The 17052-nt window shown below is 39.7% G+C and overlaps 1 protein-coding gene across 1 annotated transcript; it reads right to left on the reverse strand.

The window, feature by feature from the left end:
- Positions 1-1082: 1082 nt before the first annotated feature.
- Positions 1083-17034, reverse strand: ACADSB (acyl-CoA dehydrogenase short/branched chain). Its single transcript, XM_042818206.1, has 11 exons — positions 16951-17034; positions 14536-14698; positions 13523-13623; positions 12388-12594; positions 11789-11959; positions 9492-9617; positions 9022-9114; positions 7222-7311; positions 5379-5516; positions 4724-4823; positions 1083-4216 (listed from the first exon to the last, which is right to left on the reverse strand). The coding sequence occupies exons 1-11, from the start codon at positions 16990-16992 to the stop codon at positions 4146-4148; spliced, it is 1302 nt and encodes a 433-aa protein (XP_042674140.1). The 5' UTR covers positions 16993-17034; the 3' UTR covers positions 1083-4145.
- Between the last annotated feature and the right edge of the window lie 18 nt (positions 17035-17052).

Raw genomic sequence — 17052 nt, forward strand, 5'->3', positions numbered from 1 at the left:
TATATTGAAATGTATTTTGTCAGAAAAACTGTCACACTGTGCATTCTTCTGAACTAACTAACATACCAGTATGAATCAACATGGCAACACTGATCTATGAAACAAGCCAGTGGGAAACACACTGGTTAGTTTTAGTTGCCTACCATGTTACTGCACACAAACAGAATACTTACAGGGGAAAATAAACACCAAGATTTCAAAGCTTAATCATATCTTCCATATCAGCCAATGAGAAATTCCCTCCACTGCTCTAAGTTGGACTTTGTTCATTACAGCGACTGATCTTACAACTGCCATGTTTAACCAAAATAATGATTGTCACTCCTATTTGTTAGCCTACAGCTCAGGATTAGCCACACTGATGTGTGACCTTGGCACAGGCTCAGGAGGAGTGCTCAGAGGGGAAGCAAGCAGGCACTCACACTCTCTCTCACCCTTTGTGTACAGCTGGCCATGCCATGGAGCTCCGGGCAACCAAGTCCAAAGAGAAAGCTTTCCAACCATTCCCTTCCACTTGGACTATGGAGTTACATTTCAAAGAGGACAACTCCTTGTCGAATGCTCTGCAACTGCTACATTTCAGTACAACAAACTGTGAAAACTCCTTTGGAATCGTGCTGCACATCTTCACCTGTCTCATCAGCTCTCGCTTGATTTGTGCCTCCTGCAACAGTTTGCACAGTGATAACATAACAGGTAAATATTCGTGAAGTATTTCTGGCAGCTGTTAGCCACTCTTACATTATTCTCTTTGGAGAACATTTATCGCATTGGTACAGTGAAAACATTCAGGGGCCAAGGAAAAATGTTTCTTCAGTTTTCATGTATTCAGTAAGCCCAAGAAGTCAGACAGCTGCTTCTGAACCGGACGGTGCTTCAAATCTAGTTTATTGTGGTATGAAGAACTTGAAATAGGTCTCTCACCAAAAGATTTCCAAATGGAAAAGTAATATCACGTTAATTAGAAAATTCTTTACATAGTGAAAAGCTCCTGTGGAACAATTACTCTGTATTTCACATCATCCTTTTCTAACACAATCTTCACACAGGGAAAAGAAAACACGAAAGAAAGAACAACAGCATCAGAAACATCATATAAAAGGTTGTATTTGAGTATTTTCCAGATAACAATTAAACCTTTCTGTGGATACCTGCGTCAGCTTTATCACAAACCGGAGCAACGTGAAAGCAATACAACAGAAGACACATTCATTCTGTCTCAGTACAAAAACTGCAATTTAAAAATTTAAGTGACAGATTACTAGAGAACCATCAGCTGATACACAAGATTAGCATTGTATCTAGTCAGATATCAAATTCAGGCACTTTTTAATGCATTCTCAAAGGTTTTTTCTTCTAACCAGTGCAGATGTAGCATATGAGTACTGAAGATGTTGTTCCAAGGTAATAGACCAGACTGACTGAAATGACTAAGGACACATACAGAAAAACTCACTAATATAAATACATATTGTGCATGAAGCAGCTTTAAGTCCTACTCTCATCACAGAAAGCCTTGTGACACTCACCATGCCAGCTCTGCTGCCCCACACCTACTGGTCCAACCACCATTAACAGTTCTATGCTTAACACTGCCAAGGGCAAAAGTGCAATTTATGACCATCCATACACACGTGTCCAAACCCAATCGGGGTGGGGGCCACAGGCAGCTCTTAACAGCTCCTGACAACAGAGCACACCCTATTACTAAACTAACAACTGCATCAATGCAGCCATGGAAGCATGCTTAAGAGGGTCAAATTCTTCCCAGAGTAAATGGCCAGAACAGCCAATGCTGACACAGTGACGTGTTCCTTCTTTAAGGAAAAGTGGCATCTGGGAAGAAACCCGGTGATTCACATTTACTTGTGTGCATATTCCTCCACAAAATGTTGTAGACAGGAATAGAATGCATTCATTTTGTTCAAAAGAAAGAATTTGGACAGCACATGGAATGGAGAGACATGAAATACAGTCATAATACTAGCTAAAAGACTGACTTTGCCTTTCTAAGAAGAACTGTTGAGTTGCTGATGAAGCTGTCCAGGCAGTTTTTTGAAGTACAGCAGCCAAGTTCAGACTGCAAGAAATCACATTATTGTGAGTTTTTTCCTTTTTTTCCCCCCCCTTATTTTAAATAGACACCTGACCCAGCTTCACACAAAGAGACAGTCCTTTTACACGAGGCTGAATATCCAGCCCTAAGCAGTCCTTCAAGGAGCTCTGCACTTTCCTTAATAAAGGGTTTGCTTTTAGCACTATATTAAGTCACTTAAGTACCATCACTCACTTTGCAGCCTCACACAAATCTAAAGAAGCCAAGCTAAGATATTGCCTTGCACTACAAGACCCATTAAACAGTACGGATCAAAACCTGATCTCTGCTGATACTCGTGTTAGCAAAGCAGGCTGGAGCAGCTGAGGACAGCCTCTCACATTAGCACATTGCATCATAGCAATCAAGGACACTCAAGTATTTATAGTAAGATTACAATCAGCCTAGTCTCACAGATGCCTATTTTGAGCAGAGTAACTGCTGTTAGTCATTGTAGTGTTCATAGTCTTAACTGTAGTCTAGAATCTGAAAGAAAGTCTGCAAGCAACCTGAAATGTGTTTTAACAATGTATGAGGAGGAAACTTTCAGGAATTCTTTTGAACAAACTCACATGGAAAGTGCTTTTTTATTTGGCATAGTTATCACATTAGTTCTTTGCTGTCAACAAGGCAAAGAGGGTATGTGGGGAAAGTCACTCACTAAAATAGTTACTTCCCTTCGAGGCTGAAAGCACGTGTAAGAACTGATGCTTTTCTTCTTGCTTGTTTCTCTGTGTAAGGCACTGCAGTGTGCTTGTCAAAATATACTTATTGAGGGCCCTTTTCCACAGATGGCCAGAAAATCCTCTGGGAGTCTCAGACTGGAACTTTCTATACTCCACTCAATGTTACACATAAGTGACTAGGAAGCTTTAAAAATGAGATCCTTCTAAGTTGGCCAAAACAGAAAACCAACCTTTCCCTACCCAAAACACTTGAAACAAATTGCCAGTTACAGCAATTAAATAATTATATAAACTTCCAGTCTCTCGACTCTAAGTTAATTAGTTCTCCTACACTGAAGAGTCCTCAGAAGTAAATAAAATGCCTAATTTTAAAGTAAACAGAGAGGGACAAAACAGCAAATACATCCAGACAATTATCTCCCTCTCTCCCCAGTGAAGATAACTGGCTCTTAGTGGTTGCAGAGAAACCACTGACTTCCATGATTTCTTTCTCCTCCACAAATCAATCATCTCTCCCCAACTCTCAGGAAGGTTCTGAGGACTGAAGTTGGTAACACACACTGAACACGGGAAGGCCGCTGTGAGGTAGCATCACAGCATTCCTATTATCTAGCTTATACCTCTGTCCTTCTCAAGAACCAGTAGAGCTTTTTAACCCCATTTCACAAAGATTTCAACTCAACCTTTTATAAAAGGATATCTATAAATAGCCTCTTAGATTTAAACCCTTAACATCTGTGAATGCTGGAAAGGGAGGCAGACATTATCTACCTTTCAGTACTATCCAGTGGGGCTGGAAGGGCTTAATTACCAAGATATACTTAAGAACACACTAAAGGCTGCAAAAAAAAAAAAAAAAAAAAAAAAAATTACTCCAATTACAGCAGCTCCACAGACATCAATCCCCAAAAGAGGAAAACCATCCCTTTTACCTATTTCCAAGCAGCTCTCCTCATACCCCATGCTAAAAAAGGCAAGTAGAACAAACTGAAGCGTTACACCGTGCAGCAGCTGGGCTGCACATGAAGAGACCTTTCCCACAGGCAGCTTAACAGAAGCTTTTACATCAGGCAACATTTCTTTTGTTTCAGTCCGAAATCTTGAAGTTCAGACACACTGCTTGTATAATCAAAAGCAACAAAATAATTTCAGCCAAGAGATTGCTTTTAACTCAAGATTTAGCATGATTTATACATTCACTGTCCTGAAATGTGGAATCCACCATTTTGCTTGTGATTTTATCTCTGATAATGTATTCTTATTTTGATATCACTTCTGATTTTGCATAAACAAAAAGAACTTGGGATTAGTGATTAACGCTCAGTGAAGTTGTTGCTGTTAGCAGTCACAAAGTTCTTAAACTTTCAGTACTCCTGTGCTAAGCTTTTTGCAATGGTGCTCAACTGGATGTTTGAAGTTCCTTCATATATTGTGCCTGAAATCAGAACAGAAAGAGTTAGGAGACAATAAAATCATGGCGAGTACTCCAAGAGATCAAGATATTATCTGAACAGTCCAGCTAGAACACTGATGATTACAAAGAGAAGCTTTACCAAATAAGTTCTAGAGTTAATATTCGTGTAGGTGTTCACATCTTATCTGTGACAATCAAAATGCTCTTCTTTTGGCACAACAATTTCCATGAAAACCAATTCCTAGATAACCAACAGAAGGCTAACCATCAACAGAAGATGTCAGCAATTGGCAGCAATGTCAAACCCTTAGGTTCAGCAGTTACACTGGTAAACAAGGAAACCTCCATGAAATTCTACATACATTCAGATCTTTAATCCAAAGAACTACATACAAAGATACATTTTAATCAGTGTTGATGACAGTTCTCAGGGAAAAAAAAGCTCTTTAAAAATTAGCTAGTCGTTCATGTCCAAAGTATAACAACATCAATGCCACAAAAAGCATCTGTTTAGAGGCTACCACTCACCTATTTTGCAGTCACGGTAGTACTTTTCTATCGGGTAATTCTTTGTGAACCCAACACCACCCATCCATTCAATGCATTTACTGGTTGTTAGCGTTGCAACCTGTGAAAATAGTTTCACCGTTACTATTTTAGCATTCAACATCTTGTAGGCAATGCTACACTATGGTTATTAAAAGGGAAGGCAAAATAGTAATTACAACAATAACTAGTATAAGTGGAAAAGTGACAGACTGATATTTTTGTATTATCTTATGCAAGTTACTTGATACATTAACATTCTTCCACACCAGAGAACATCAAGAATTCACTATTACTGCAGCAGTTCACATGACACCTTATGAAACAGATTAGGGAAAATATGCAAAACAGCAATTAAAAAGAATCAGAAGCAATGCAGTTCTGAATCACATTAAGCATCACAGTTGTGGACCAGCTAAGTTGAATCATTTATTTCTCCAGCCACAAAAAGAATCCCAAGAGAATGAAATCTCTCTACGTAAGTCAAATACAAATTCACTTTCTCTTTTAATGACAGAACATAGAAATACAGCTACAGATTTCACAGCAAAACATGACTTAACAATTGCACATTCAGTAACAGAAGAAACTTTCAAACAGCAGTGAAACAAACATTAAATTGAAGAGTGTACATTACCTCTGCAGCATAGTATTTGGCCATGCTGGCCTCCTTTATGTAAGGCTTTCCTGTTTCTGCAAGACGGGCTGCATTGTAGGTCAACAGCCTTGCAGCCTCCAACTGTGTGGCCACCTGAGCTATCTGATGCTGCATGGCCTGTAATAAGCATGTCACAAGTCAGACAGAACTAATATTTAGTACTCACGTGACATTTCTAGCACGAATCCCTTTCTCCACAAAAGGACATATCTACACTCAAAAATAGAATAAAAAAGTAATCCAGATAGACCAGCAATTCTTCATGGCTCTGCATTTGCGACAACAAATTCGAGAAATCTGAGCCACTGAAGTCCTCTGAGGAATTGCACTCTCTCCTTTCCTCTTCTTGGATTCAGAAGTACAGAGGAACTTCTTGCCAGACTGGAAAGAGTCAACTATTTGAACCCATGAATACCAAAGAAATCTCAGCCAACTGGCAACGTTCTGCTCAGCAGTGCAGTGACAAGAGTCGGGCAAAGTGCTACATTTACTTGGCAGCTATCTACTGAGAATAGTTGTACATCAACACATCTAGTTCTCCCATGAAGTTTAACTGAAAAAGACACGAAAAAAACTTCTGAGATAAAAATGGAGAACTACTAGTGCAACAACTACCTCTTCCCATGCACAATATTCATGAGACAAAAGCCATGGGTGGCTTAGAAAGAAGCATAGAGGATGTGACTGATGAATGGATTCAACAGGATGGAAAGTGGTGATGGAATTCACCTCTAAATGGCAGGTATTAAAGAAGAATAGGATTACTGAAATAGATACAAACATTATGATGATTGAAAACGAATATTTAATAGTCTAACTTGCACCTAAAACACAATGAAATCTTTCACCTTACTAGAACATTAACACTGCTCCTTAAAATTTGCAGAAACATACAGCAGAAATATAAAGGCAGGTCAAAATAACAGAATAATTTGGCAATTATGAAATTCAATTTCCCATTTGAAAGACACAGTTCCAATAATTTGCTAAATATCTCTGGGTGCTTCCTAAAATTTGTACAAATTACCAGAAGCATTAATGTTCCTTCCCTTCAGCTGAGATGTAGGTTTCTTTTAACAAGAAAATTACTACAGTAATTACAATTATACATCTTCCTTATTAAACTATACCTCATTTTTGCAACAAAGAGTCTTTCAGTTTAAGATACAGATATTATCAGGAAAACTCAATGTCTTCATATAACACAGGAAATAGGATAATTTAATCAGTTTTCCTCATCTTCCTACGTTTTCCAGTGTCTCCAGGAAAAGGCCTTCCCCTACACCTCACGTGAGTGTATAAAAACTGGGATGTGCTCAACATACTGTGAGACTAAAATCAGGGTGCATTTTTCAAGACAGTGAATATAATAGCAAGCAAAACGAGTTACAGCACCACTGTTTTAAAATTATGAATGATTTACATGCCATTTGAATAAAAACAACACTGAATTGCTATAGTTCCCAGGCAGGTGGTTGAGTCACATCCCTGGATGTGTTTAAAAACCATTTGGATGTGGTGCTCAGGGACGTGATTTAGTGGAGGGCTGTTGGAGTTAGGGTGGTTTGGTTAGGTTGTGGTTGGACTCAATGATCTTTAAGGTCTTTTCCAACCTGAGCATTTCTGTGATTCTGTGATTTCAAATGGCAGACGAATGCTTGTCTGAAATTCTTCTGAAAATTTCTTCTCAAATATGGAGGAGTTATGGCAGAAGAATCAAGAACAAATTATGAAAATCAGGGAACTCATTTTATGAACTTTATCTACTGTGATCACTGCTACTGTCTTGGAGAAAACCTCTCACGAGCCTGTAAACAAGTACCTGGAAATCAAATACGCGTTTCCCAAACTGGACTCTCTCCTTTGTGTATGGAACTGCGTGGTCAAAACACCCCTGTGCCAGTCCTAACATCTGTAAAAAAGACAAGGCATGTATTCAGTAAAACTTAGCTAATGAATGCACCTTACAGAGATCAGAGCAGAGAGTCTTTGGTCAGTGAGTTTACCTTTGTAAAAAGCCTGGTGTTTAGGAGAAAAAATTTTCTTCCTACCTAATGAGTGCTAAAACAAATCCCAAATATTATGAAGGTTCCATACAGAATCTGAAGAGAGAGTTTTACAGTTACTCAGATTTCAGACATTTACTTTTTATTCAATTAAGATTCCTGATTAAAAAAAAATCACAATGCCTACAAAAAAGGGTATCTGAGAAAAGAACATAAGAAAATAATGCAGTACTTGGCTCATTAGCTGCACTGGCATATTCATTGTTGTCTCAAATAAACTCATGTGAATGAGCTAAGTACATCAGCTTCAGCACCTCTACCAATATATACAGCTACCTTGCCCTAAAACTGTCTGAAACTGTTTTCACAGCCATAATTATATCTTTACTTAATTTTAATTATCTTTTAAACCCACCACACTGCAAAACTAAATTCAGTATTACAGGGCTTTAACATTGCTCTTCTTGGTCATTCAAGTATATTTCTCACCATTTACCAAAAAAGTAGTAACTGAGATATAACAACTACCTGACCTTAACTTTTAATTAGGCTATAAGTGTAACTTGAAGTAATTACGTTAAATTCTAGACCATGTATTTTACTGCCAGAGCATCTATATTATTTATATCTCTGGGAATAGCAGGGCCCATGGCTCTCGTTTTTAAATGCCATATGTGGACAAGTTTAATCACAGGTGATTTTTAGAAATGATGGCAAAGCCAGTGCATTTAGCAACACAGTGTACTGCCATGTGAAAAGCCTAAGTTTCAGAAGGACCACTACTCCTGGTGTGATCATTCAGAGGTCTGTCTGCAAGCTGCAGGAAAAGGTTAGGGAGGATCAGCAGTACAGATGCATGGCACCCTACACAGCATAGCCACATTCACAACAAAGTACCAAGGAAACATTACTTATAAGGAAGTAAATTTGAAAATACAGAGAAAACTTGTCATAAGCTGTTTTATTATAAGGCTGTATCTGATTTTCACTGAAGTCACCAGCAGTCTGGGATCTAAAGTGAGTTTACAACAAAATGCAGCACTTGGAAGAAACTCCAAGATGAGCAACTGAGTTCCTGAAGATGCCATTAAGATACAATTTTCAAACACAACACTGAACTAGGACACTTCTGCTACAGAAAACATCATACTCATTTCAAAAACAAGTTAACTATTAACAAAAAGGCTACTGAGGAAACATTAGTTAGCCCAAGGTCACATTTGGCAATCCCATCACGATGAGAAACATTAACATCAGACATTTCAGTACATTATCCACAGATCTAGTCTTCAAAAAATAAATTTACACAATGAGAGACGAAAGTGTTGAAATATTTCTGAAGCCATAAGTTCACCACCAAAGACAAGCTAATTGGTATTTAATGTGCTTAAATGCATTGCTTATGTCACAGCAAGGATTTAATCATTTGCAGTTATTTTGGTATATTGCTGGTATATTACTTTAGACACAGGGACAGTGACATCTAGTGGCAATGTAGTTTTTAATAAAGCATCTCCTCAATTGTTTATCTTTACTAGCCCCCAATACTTTGTAAGGTCCAATGCAAATTCAGAGTTATTTCATGGTTGCATTCGGCATTAAACAATGTTACCCACCTGTGCAGCAATCCCTATCCTGCCACCATTCAGCATCCCAATCGCATACTTGTAGCCCTGTCCGATCTGCCCAAGGATATTTGTCTCAGGAACCTAAGGAATAAAATCACTCAGTTGTTTCTGTTCCATTCTGCTTTGCAACTGCTAGAAGTGTTCACAGGTGAATCACTGTATGCATCTTGTTTAATTTGCCCTGTAAAGGAGGGCATAAAACATAAACCAACCATCTGTGTATTAGAAGACCCAATTAGAACATTCTGATTATAAATTCAATTAGGAAAAACGGTATCAAAATTTAGAACTTAAAACTCAATCCTCCTGAGTATTTCTGAGAAATAGGGATGACTGTAACAAGCAACGAAGGGGAAACAGAGAAAGAAACGGAAATGTAGTTAACCTTCTTTCCTTCTGTGTGATCAAGCTCAAATCATACACAAGTTATGCTTCAACAGCTAAAGAGCCTACAATACCTTAACGTTTTCAAATGTTACTGGGCAAGTAGAAGATGCTCTGATTCCAAGCTTATCCTCCTTCTTGCCTACATGTAGTCCCTCTGTGTCACGATCTACTATGAAGCATGTAATTCCCTTGTATCCCTAGGACAAATTAAAAAAAAAAAAATCAGTAACTGTTCTTTTATACTAGTATTATTACCAAATGCTTATATAAATATCACATTCCAAAGCTGATGTTTCATACCTGCTCCATATGTTACTAAATAAGCAGCTGGCACTGTCATCTGCTCCCCATATCTACTAATTATAGCTCAACACAGGCCAAAGCAAACACTACTACTAAGATATTCCACATGAAAGACAGAATAATTTTGGAAGTTGTCTTGAGAGGACAGCAAACCTGTATTATGCCAATGGAACAGGATCACAGTGCCTGTCTGTACTGGAAATCACTGGGAAAGCAAGGTTATGCTGTGTTGGAACATGGCACATGTTAAACAGTGAGCTGCCAGGCAGAGTGTGTTTAGGCTCAAGTGGACAAATGAATAGCAGCTCTAAACCCACCTGTCAGAATATTCTGCAGTATGCAAGTTTTTAGTTAAGCTCAATCACTCCAGCTATGCTCTCTAAGGAAGGCTGCAATTAATCACTTCCTTCTAAGGTTGTCCAAAGTAAGAATGCTCATTAAGGAGACTGTTATCACTGGGAACTGTGTCTGAATATTCAGAGCTCAGTATAAGTACTATAAAAGCCCCGAATGGACATCCAGGATTGTAGGCACATTCATCTTATGATTCCAGTCTGCAGAACATGAATACCACTTGCCTTTTCATTTCCAAAAAGTAGTGGGAACATATTTTATGAAGTACTCTGAGATCATTGTGATGGTTGTTGTACATATTCAGACCACAATCCGGACAGGACACTCAATAATGCATGTGACAATACATAAACTGTACAGTCAGTCTGAATTCTGGCACCTCTATGCACAGGACTGCAGTTTTCACACAGCTGAAATCTTAGAATCCTGAAGTACAGCAGTAATTCCTGATGACTGTCACTTTCCCTTCCTCTCTGTAACTTATTCTTATTTCCAGTTCTCTCTCCTTTCCCCCACTCATTCATGCTTTCTCAGCATTTCCTCCTGCCAGAACCACAGCAGTCTCTCACAACCCCATTCTACAAGGCCCGGGAGAGAAGTGCAAAGTCCTCCAAGGCCATGCTCTCATCTCTTTCCAAACAAACCACCCACAGCACTTCTTCCCATTAAGAGGATGGCACAGTGAAGCAGGAGAAGTATTGTGGTCCTTGTGAAAGAGTCGTACCCTTATTAAAGAGGAGACTAGTGTTTCTTCTCTGTTGTGGTTTTATGATTTCTGCTATCAGTATTCCACATCATAACATCATGTAGTGCACTGCAAGTTAAAGAGTTAATGGTACACAGATCTACACTGGTCTGTTCTTTTATATATACTGTTGTTAACTCTTAGCTAGTCTTTGAAAATCAATGGCTTTCAGTCTCCTTGAATATTAACGGAAAAATCAAATTTCTAACTTCAACAGGACAAAACATATGCTTTCAAAATGCTACACAGAGTAACAACTCCAGACTATAAGCAAGGGACAGCAGTTAACAAATATGGAAATCACTTATCAAATGCATTTTCAGGTTATGAAGCACTTAAATCACCCACCAGACTGTGACGAAATGAACAACATTTCATAAAGCAACACGATGCTCAATGTTCTGCCCAATGAAAGGAAACAAGATTTTTTTTGTATTGGATTCTCTCTCTGCTTTGTGGTACAGCATACTTTAAAGCTTGCACTTGATTCTTCTGGGTCTTTACCACCAATGTCCAAATTAGTAAATGACAAAACTTGAAACATGCATATTCAGATATGGGTTTGGTTTTCTTTTTCTTTTACCTGAACTTTACTAATGTGTCTTTGTTAATTATTTGGTGCATGCAGCCTAAGCTCTGTTTTGCCTTGCAAAACAGCAACTTGTCAGTTGGGCCAGAAGCGTCACAAACAATCTGTTCTTCTGTTACTCAGAATAAGACCAATGCATGCTGTGCTTGTCATCAAATAATTATGACTCTGACATTTTTATTTTCCCTGGTGGGAGGAATTTATTAAATTGCTCAGCAAGTTCTCTATTTTTGTTGGAAAACACTTTAAAGGTTTGTTCTCAGCTAGGAAAAGGTGCAAAGAATATTAGCCTATAACATCAGATTATTCATATAAAATGCACAGACTCATATATCATCATCTGACATTGAAAATAACATTATTCTTTAGCAACTTACTGAGGCAGGATCTGTATTTGCCATCACAAAGAAAACCCCTGCATGTTCTGCTAAGGTAATCCACATCTTTGAGCCATTGATAATATAGTAGTCTCCTTTCTTTTCAGCACGAGTCTTCAAAGAGAAAGCATCACTGCCAGATCCAGCCTCTGACAGGCAAAAACTGCCTATCTGCCAATGGAAGGGAAAAATTCTTTTTAGGAATTCTGCAACAAAAACAGTTATTAGCAAGCACAAGCCTCTTGAATTCAAACCTTTTAACCTATCACCTCAAAGTAACTAAGTTTCAGGTATGGAGGTTAACAACAAACACCATGTAATTCCATGTCTCTTGCAGTCAACTGCTTCAGTGATTTTTTTTCCACAGTAAGTTAAATTTCAATGGAACTGAGACCCTTTCCTCTTTTACCTCTCATCTACTCATGACAGGATACATCTCTACCACCACAGCTCTCAGCTCTAACAAGTGTTTCAAACTTCACATACAAAGATGTTTTCCACTGCTGCATTCAGTTACTGGGAAAAAGACACCCAACCACTACTACCAAGTGACTTCTGAAAACTGTCCTATGTTGTAGTAACATGAGATGCTGACTCACTGTATCTTTAGACACTTTAGGCAAGTAGGTTTTCTTTTGTTCTTCTGTTCCATATGTGGTAAATAACCTATTTGTCAGCGTATTTTGGAGTTCACACACTAGAGCTACAGTTGGATCAACTTTGGCCAATTCTTCTACTGCCAATATGACAGAAAAAAACGAAGCTCCAGTTCCTCCATACTCTTCCCCAAGTTCAATACTCATCAGCTGAAATAGAAAAGATGCAAGTACATCAGCCTTTCTCATAAGTTCTCATCACCCTGTTAGCCAAATACTTAAAAGACTAAAATAAAAACTACAATATGTAAGCATTTCCAGGTCCTTTCTTGAAGTTCCTTTTAATACCCTCTACAAACTAAAAAAAAAACTATCAAATTATCATTTTTGATAAATTATCAATGATCAAATTTTGATAAATAACATGATCAAATTATCAAGAGTCAACCCGTGCAAGAAATAATTCACAAAAGCAGAATACAGGCCAAACATCACCAAGGCCAGGCTGGACAAGGCTCTGGGCAGCCTGGTCTGGTGGTTGGTGACCCTGAACATAGCAGGGGGGGTTGGAACTAGATGGTCATTGTGGTCCTTTTCACCCCAGGCCATTCAATGATTCTATGATCACTGCAATTTCAGTGCAAGTCCATCATTTAGAGTAGTCTTTGTACAAAGTGATGTTTTCATCATAGATAAGCATTAGGTTTGATAGCAGGAAAGGTTACAATTGAATGCAGGAATGATAAACGCAAGCTCCTGTGGCTGCCTGATATGGATATGGAAGACTCTCAATGCCCTCTTCCAGAGACACTTACAGTTATGCTGGTCCTAGTATTCCATGCAATTATTCTTGTCCAAGAAGAAAAACAAAAAGTTGGTAAAGAAAGAACTCAAAGATAATTTGAAGAATGCAGTATAAGAGTGGGACAGATGGAGAGAATATCATAGTAAAAGATGGAGAGAAATTAAAAAACTAAACTGCCCTTCTGTGGATAAACCCCAGATTTTCCAACATGCATTAGCTCAAATGAATTATCTCTCACAATCTTTTAATCTAAAAATCTGAAAAGTGGACAGTCAGAAACTCGTATTACTGGTGTTGCTTTTGGACTAAATAATCAAGTAAAAATGTGCAGACCCCTTGTTCAAACAATCCCTTTATTATAGAGTCTTCCATTTTCGAATTCTCATCCATTTTTTGTACCAGAGGTGCAACTCGTTCCTGAGCAAATCTTTTCACTGTAATGAAAGAAGAAAGCAAGCATGTAAGTATCCTAACACTGTACTTGAGGATCACTAAAATGTCACACTTCTGACAGGTTATGCCTCTATTCTGACACTCCCTGACAATTTAAAAAGACAAGAAGTGAAACAAAGTAATGTGCCACAATGTTCCAATATCATTCACATCACAAGCTTGTGAACTGAAACAAACACTTTCTGTAGATTTAGAAGCTTCAAAAAACAACTCAAAGACACTTACATGCAATTATCTGGCAAAAAAAGAAAGGGGGGGGGGGCCAGGGGAAATATTCCCAATACGCCCCTTATTTTGTTAGCTGTATCTTCTTTACAAATTCAGCTCCTTACTTGGGCAGTCTTAAGGCTTTAACACATGTTGAGTGTATGAGATGATAAGCAAGACTCTTCCTGTTCAAGATGAGCCTCAGAGATCTCTGCTAGATATGCAGGTTCTCACTCTGACCCCTCTGCACCTCAGTCTTCCTCATGCAGGCCTGACTACATTGCAGGCACACATCACATCTGCCCCTGTCAGGTGAAACCTCTGACAAGCAGCTGGAGCAGTGACCCACAGCTGAACCAAGCATTTCTGAAAGGGCATGAGACAACACCAGGCAACTTCACTGCTGGGACAGCAACAGTTTCAAACAGCTAATATTTACTCAAGCAGAGTAAACTGCACTCTGGTATGTGCACCTGTGCTCTGGTAACATGGAAGAAGGACCAAAACAACACTGCATTCTTCTCTTGTGATTGACAGCAATTTAAAAATCAAGCAAAATTCAACAGAACTATCTCAACTAGAGATTTAACTGGTATTAAATGACCAAAAAAAAAAAAGTATTTTTAAGGTAAGATTTCCCTTACAGCTAGGCATTTCTGAATTTTAACCACACAGAAAATAGGTACCCATATCTTTCAGCATCGTCTCCTCTTCAGTGAATGTTTGAAGTGGAGCACAGACGAGTCCTTCAGTTGTCACATTTGGCTTAAGTTCTGATTTGAAGGATCTATAGACACACTGAGAAGCCCTCCAAGAGGCTGCCAAGTATGCTGGCACATTTCTTTTCAGCTGTTGACAATAAATACAGAACATCAGAACAGTTAGCAGAATTCATGTCTGTAGACTTCTTAAATATTCATGTAAAACAACATGTTTTTTTTCCCACAATTCCACTCAACTTTAATAACAGACTTCTCTGATTTTCTAGGGACCAGCAACTCTCACTTTCAAAGCAATGACAGCCCTTTCTCTGATTATCTTGTTGTGAAAGGGCATGACTTCAACAGCACTGTGGATTTTTCTGTTCCAATCCAAATCTTACTTATCACTGGCTGATTTTCAGAGCAAACATTTCACAATCCAAGCACCAGATATTTGAAACTTTCTATATAGTTTAAATCCTACAGCTAGTATATTGATAGTACTCTGTAACTAATTATTGACATGTCTTGGTTGATTTCTTTAAAAAGTAGGAGTACTAAACCTGAATGATTAACCTCACCCCTCTAAGAAGCGTCTCTCCATTCATCCATAACACAAAACAATCTCAAATGACATCAAGAAGCAGTGTGTATCCACCCAAGAGAGTAGAGGTATTACACAGCATTTTACTGCAGGGGGAACTGGGTTAAGCATGCATGGTAAAATCCAGGAAGTCACCAAAATGAATAGCATACACAGCGTGGCTGTAGGGAGCAAGCTGCACACAGGGATCATCAGCTGAGCAAACAGAGACAATGTGACAGAACGAGTTTTGCGTCTTGGGGAGCTATGAACTACTTTCTGCTCAAAGAATTGCTCAGGTAGGTAATGGAATTAACATAGCAAACGTGAGCTGGCTCAAAAAGCAACAGGTTAATGTATGGAGCCTGCTGCAAAATGTATTTTGTGCTATTCAAAAGCAGCATTCAAAAAAGAACAGTCCAATCAACTGAGCTCAAAAGAGATGAGACAGAAGGAGGCTTTGCCCTCACAGCTCCCTGAACCCAACGCACTCTGTGGCTGTTGTCCCATCAGATCTTCGCTACAGGTTTCTGTCACTGTTGCTGCCAGACTGAAATGCAGGCATTCATTTCTTATCAAGACAGCTGGTGACAGAGACCCCTAGCAGAGACACAGCTGTACCATAAGAATAACGTATATATGAGCAGCCTCCTGCCAACATATGTTTTTGCTAGCATGCTCTCTTAACCCCACAGTGAACTGATGACAGACTGTGCTGTAAGCAGAGTGCTGCCAGCTTACAAAAAGCAGGACAAGTTGGCAGTGCACATTATGATAGCAGCATTTCTCAAAAACCAGCAGAAACTTTGAGGTTGGGAATTAAAAATTCCTTTCATCTTCCCAATGATTACTCTTCCATGCTGACTTTCAATACCTGTCACCACACTGAAGAACTGCTGTAAAACAGATCTGTGGACTCCTTTTGTCTTAGCAACAAGATGCCCGAGCCTATCACAAGCAAGGCACGTTACTCCAAACAGCCATGTACAACCACAAGAAAATAAAAGGAGTTGCAATGCAGAAAACAGACACTGCTATTTGTTTGTATGCAACACCACAGGTCATCACAAAACAAACACTGACTGTGACTGACTCAGGAATACCGTATTTAGATGAGCAGCAACAACTGCAACACTTTCAAACTACGATTAAGTCACTGGAGCTGCCACAGGTCTTCACAGGAAAGCAAACTGAGCGCTGCTTTAATAGAGAAAAAAATCCAAGCTAAGCACGATCCTGAGGCTGACAGTGGGTACAGAGCCAGTACTGCTGAAACAATATCTAGTAATACTCTGGGTGTCACCCACACTTCCCTTGGGGGCTCTCAGCACCGGGATGCAGGCTTACTGACCGCACAGTGAACACATCACTGGATGCACACGGAGCTCTCTGCCCCAAGCACAGAGGGAAGTTGATATTTATCGACCAGAGAGAAAAACACAAAGACTCTTCTCAAACGACGACAGGCAGCAGGGTGAGCTCGGCCGATCAGCAGCCCAGCAAGGACAAGCAAAGCGCTGCTCAGGGAAGCAGCTCCGCACAGCCAGCAGCTCAGCGTCCATCGCTGTGCTGCAGCAGCTCCCGGCAACTGCGCCAGAGGTTTGGTGAAAGCCAGCGCTCAAAGCAGCAGCCCTGAGCTCTGCTCCCCTCCCCGCCACTCCAACAACGCAACACGGCTGCTTCCCATTCCCAGCACCGCCCTGAGATGGAGCCCGCGTGGCAACCCGCACACAGATCCGCTCCGAACAAGGGAACGCTCAGCTCTCTCCCTCACCACCACCAGGTGGGCTGCCCTCAGCCCGCGGCCCGCACATCACCTTAGCGCCGCTCCTCAGCCAAGCTCCCGCCGCCGCCGCCATACCAGCCCGATGCCCGCCCCCTCCGCGCTGTCTCGCGAGACTTCGGAGAGGGGGGGGCCG

The sequence above is a fragment of the Centrocercus urophasianus genome, unplaced genomic scaffold (assembly GCF_019232065.1).
Source record: "Centrocercus urophasianus isolate 14NV4802_14NV808 unplaced genomic scaffold, USGS_Curo_1.0 seq_17, whole genome shotgun sequence".
NCBI classification, from domain to species: Eukaryota; Metazoa; Chordata; class Aves; order Galliformes; family Phasianidae; genus Centrocercus; species Centrocercus urophasianus.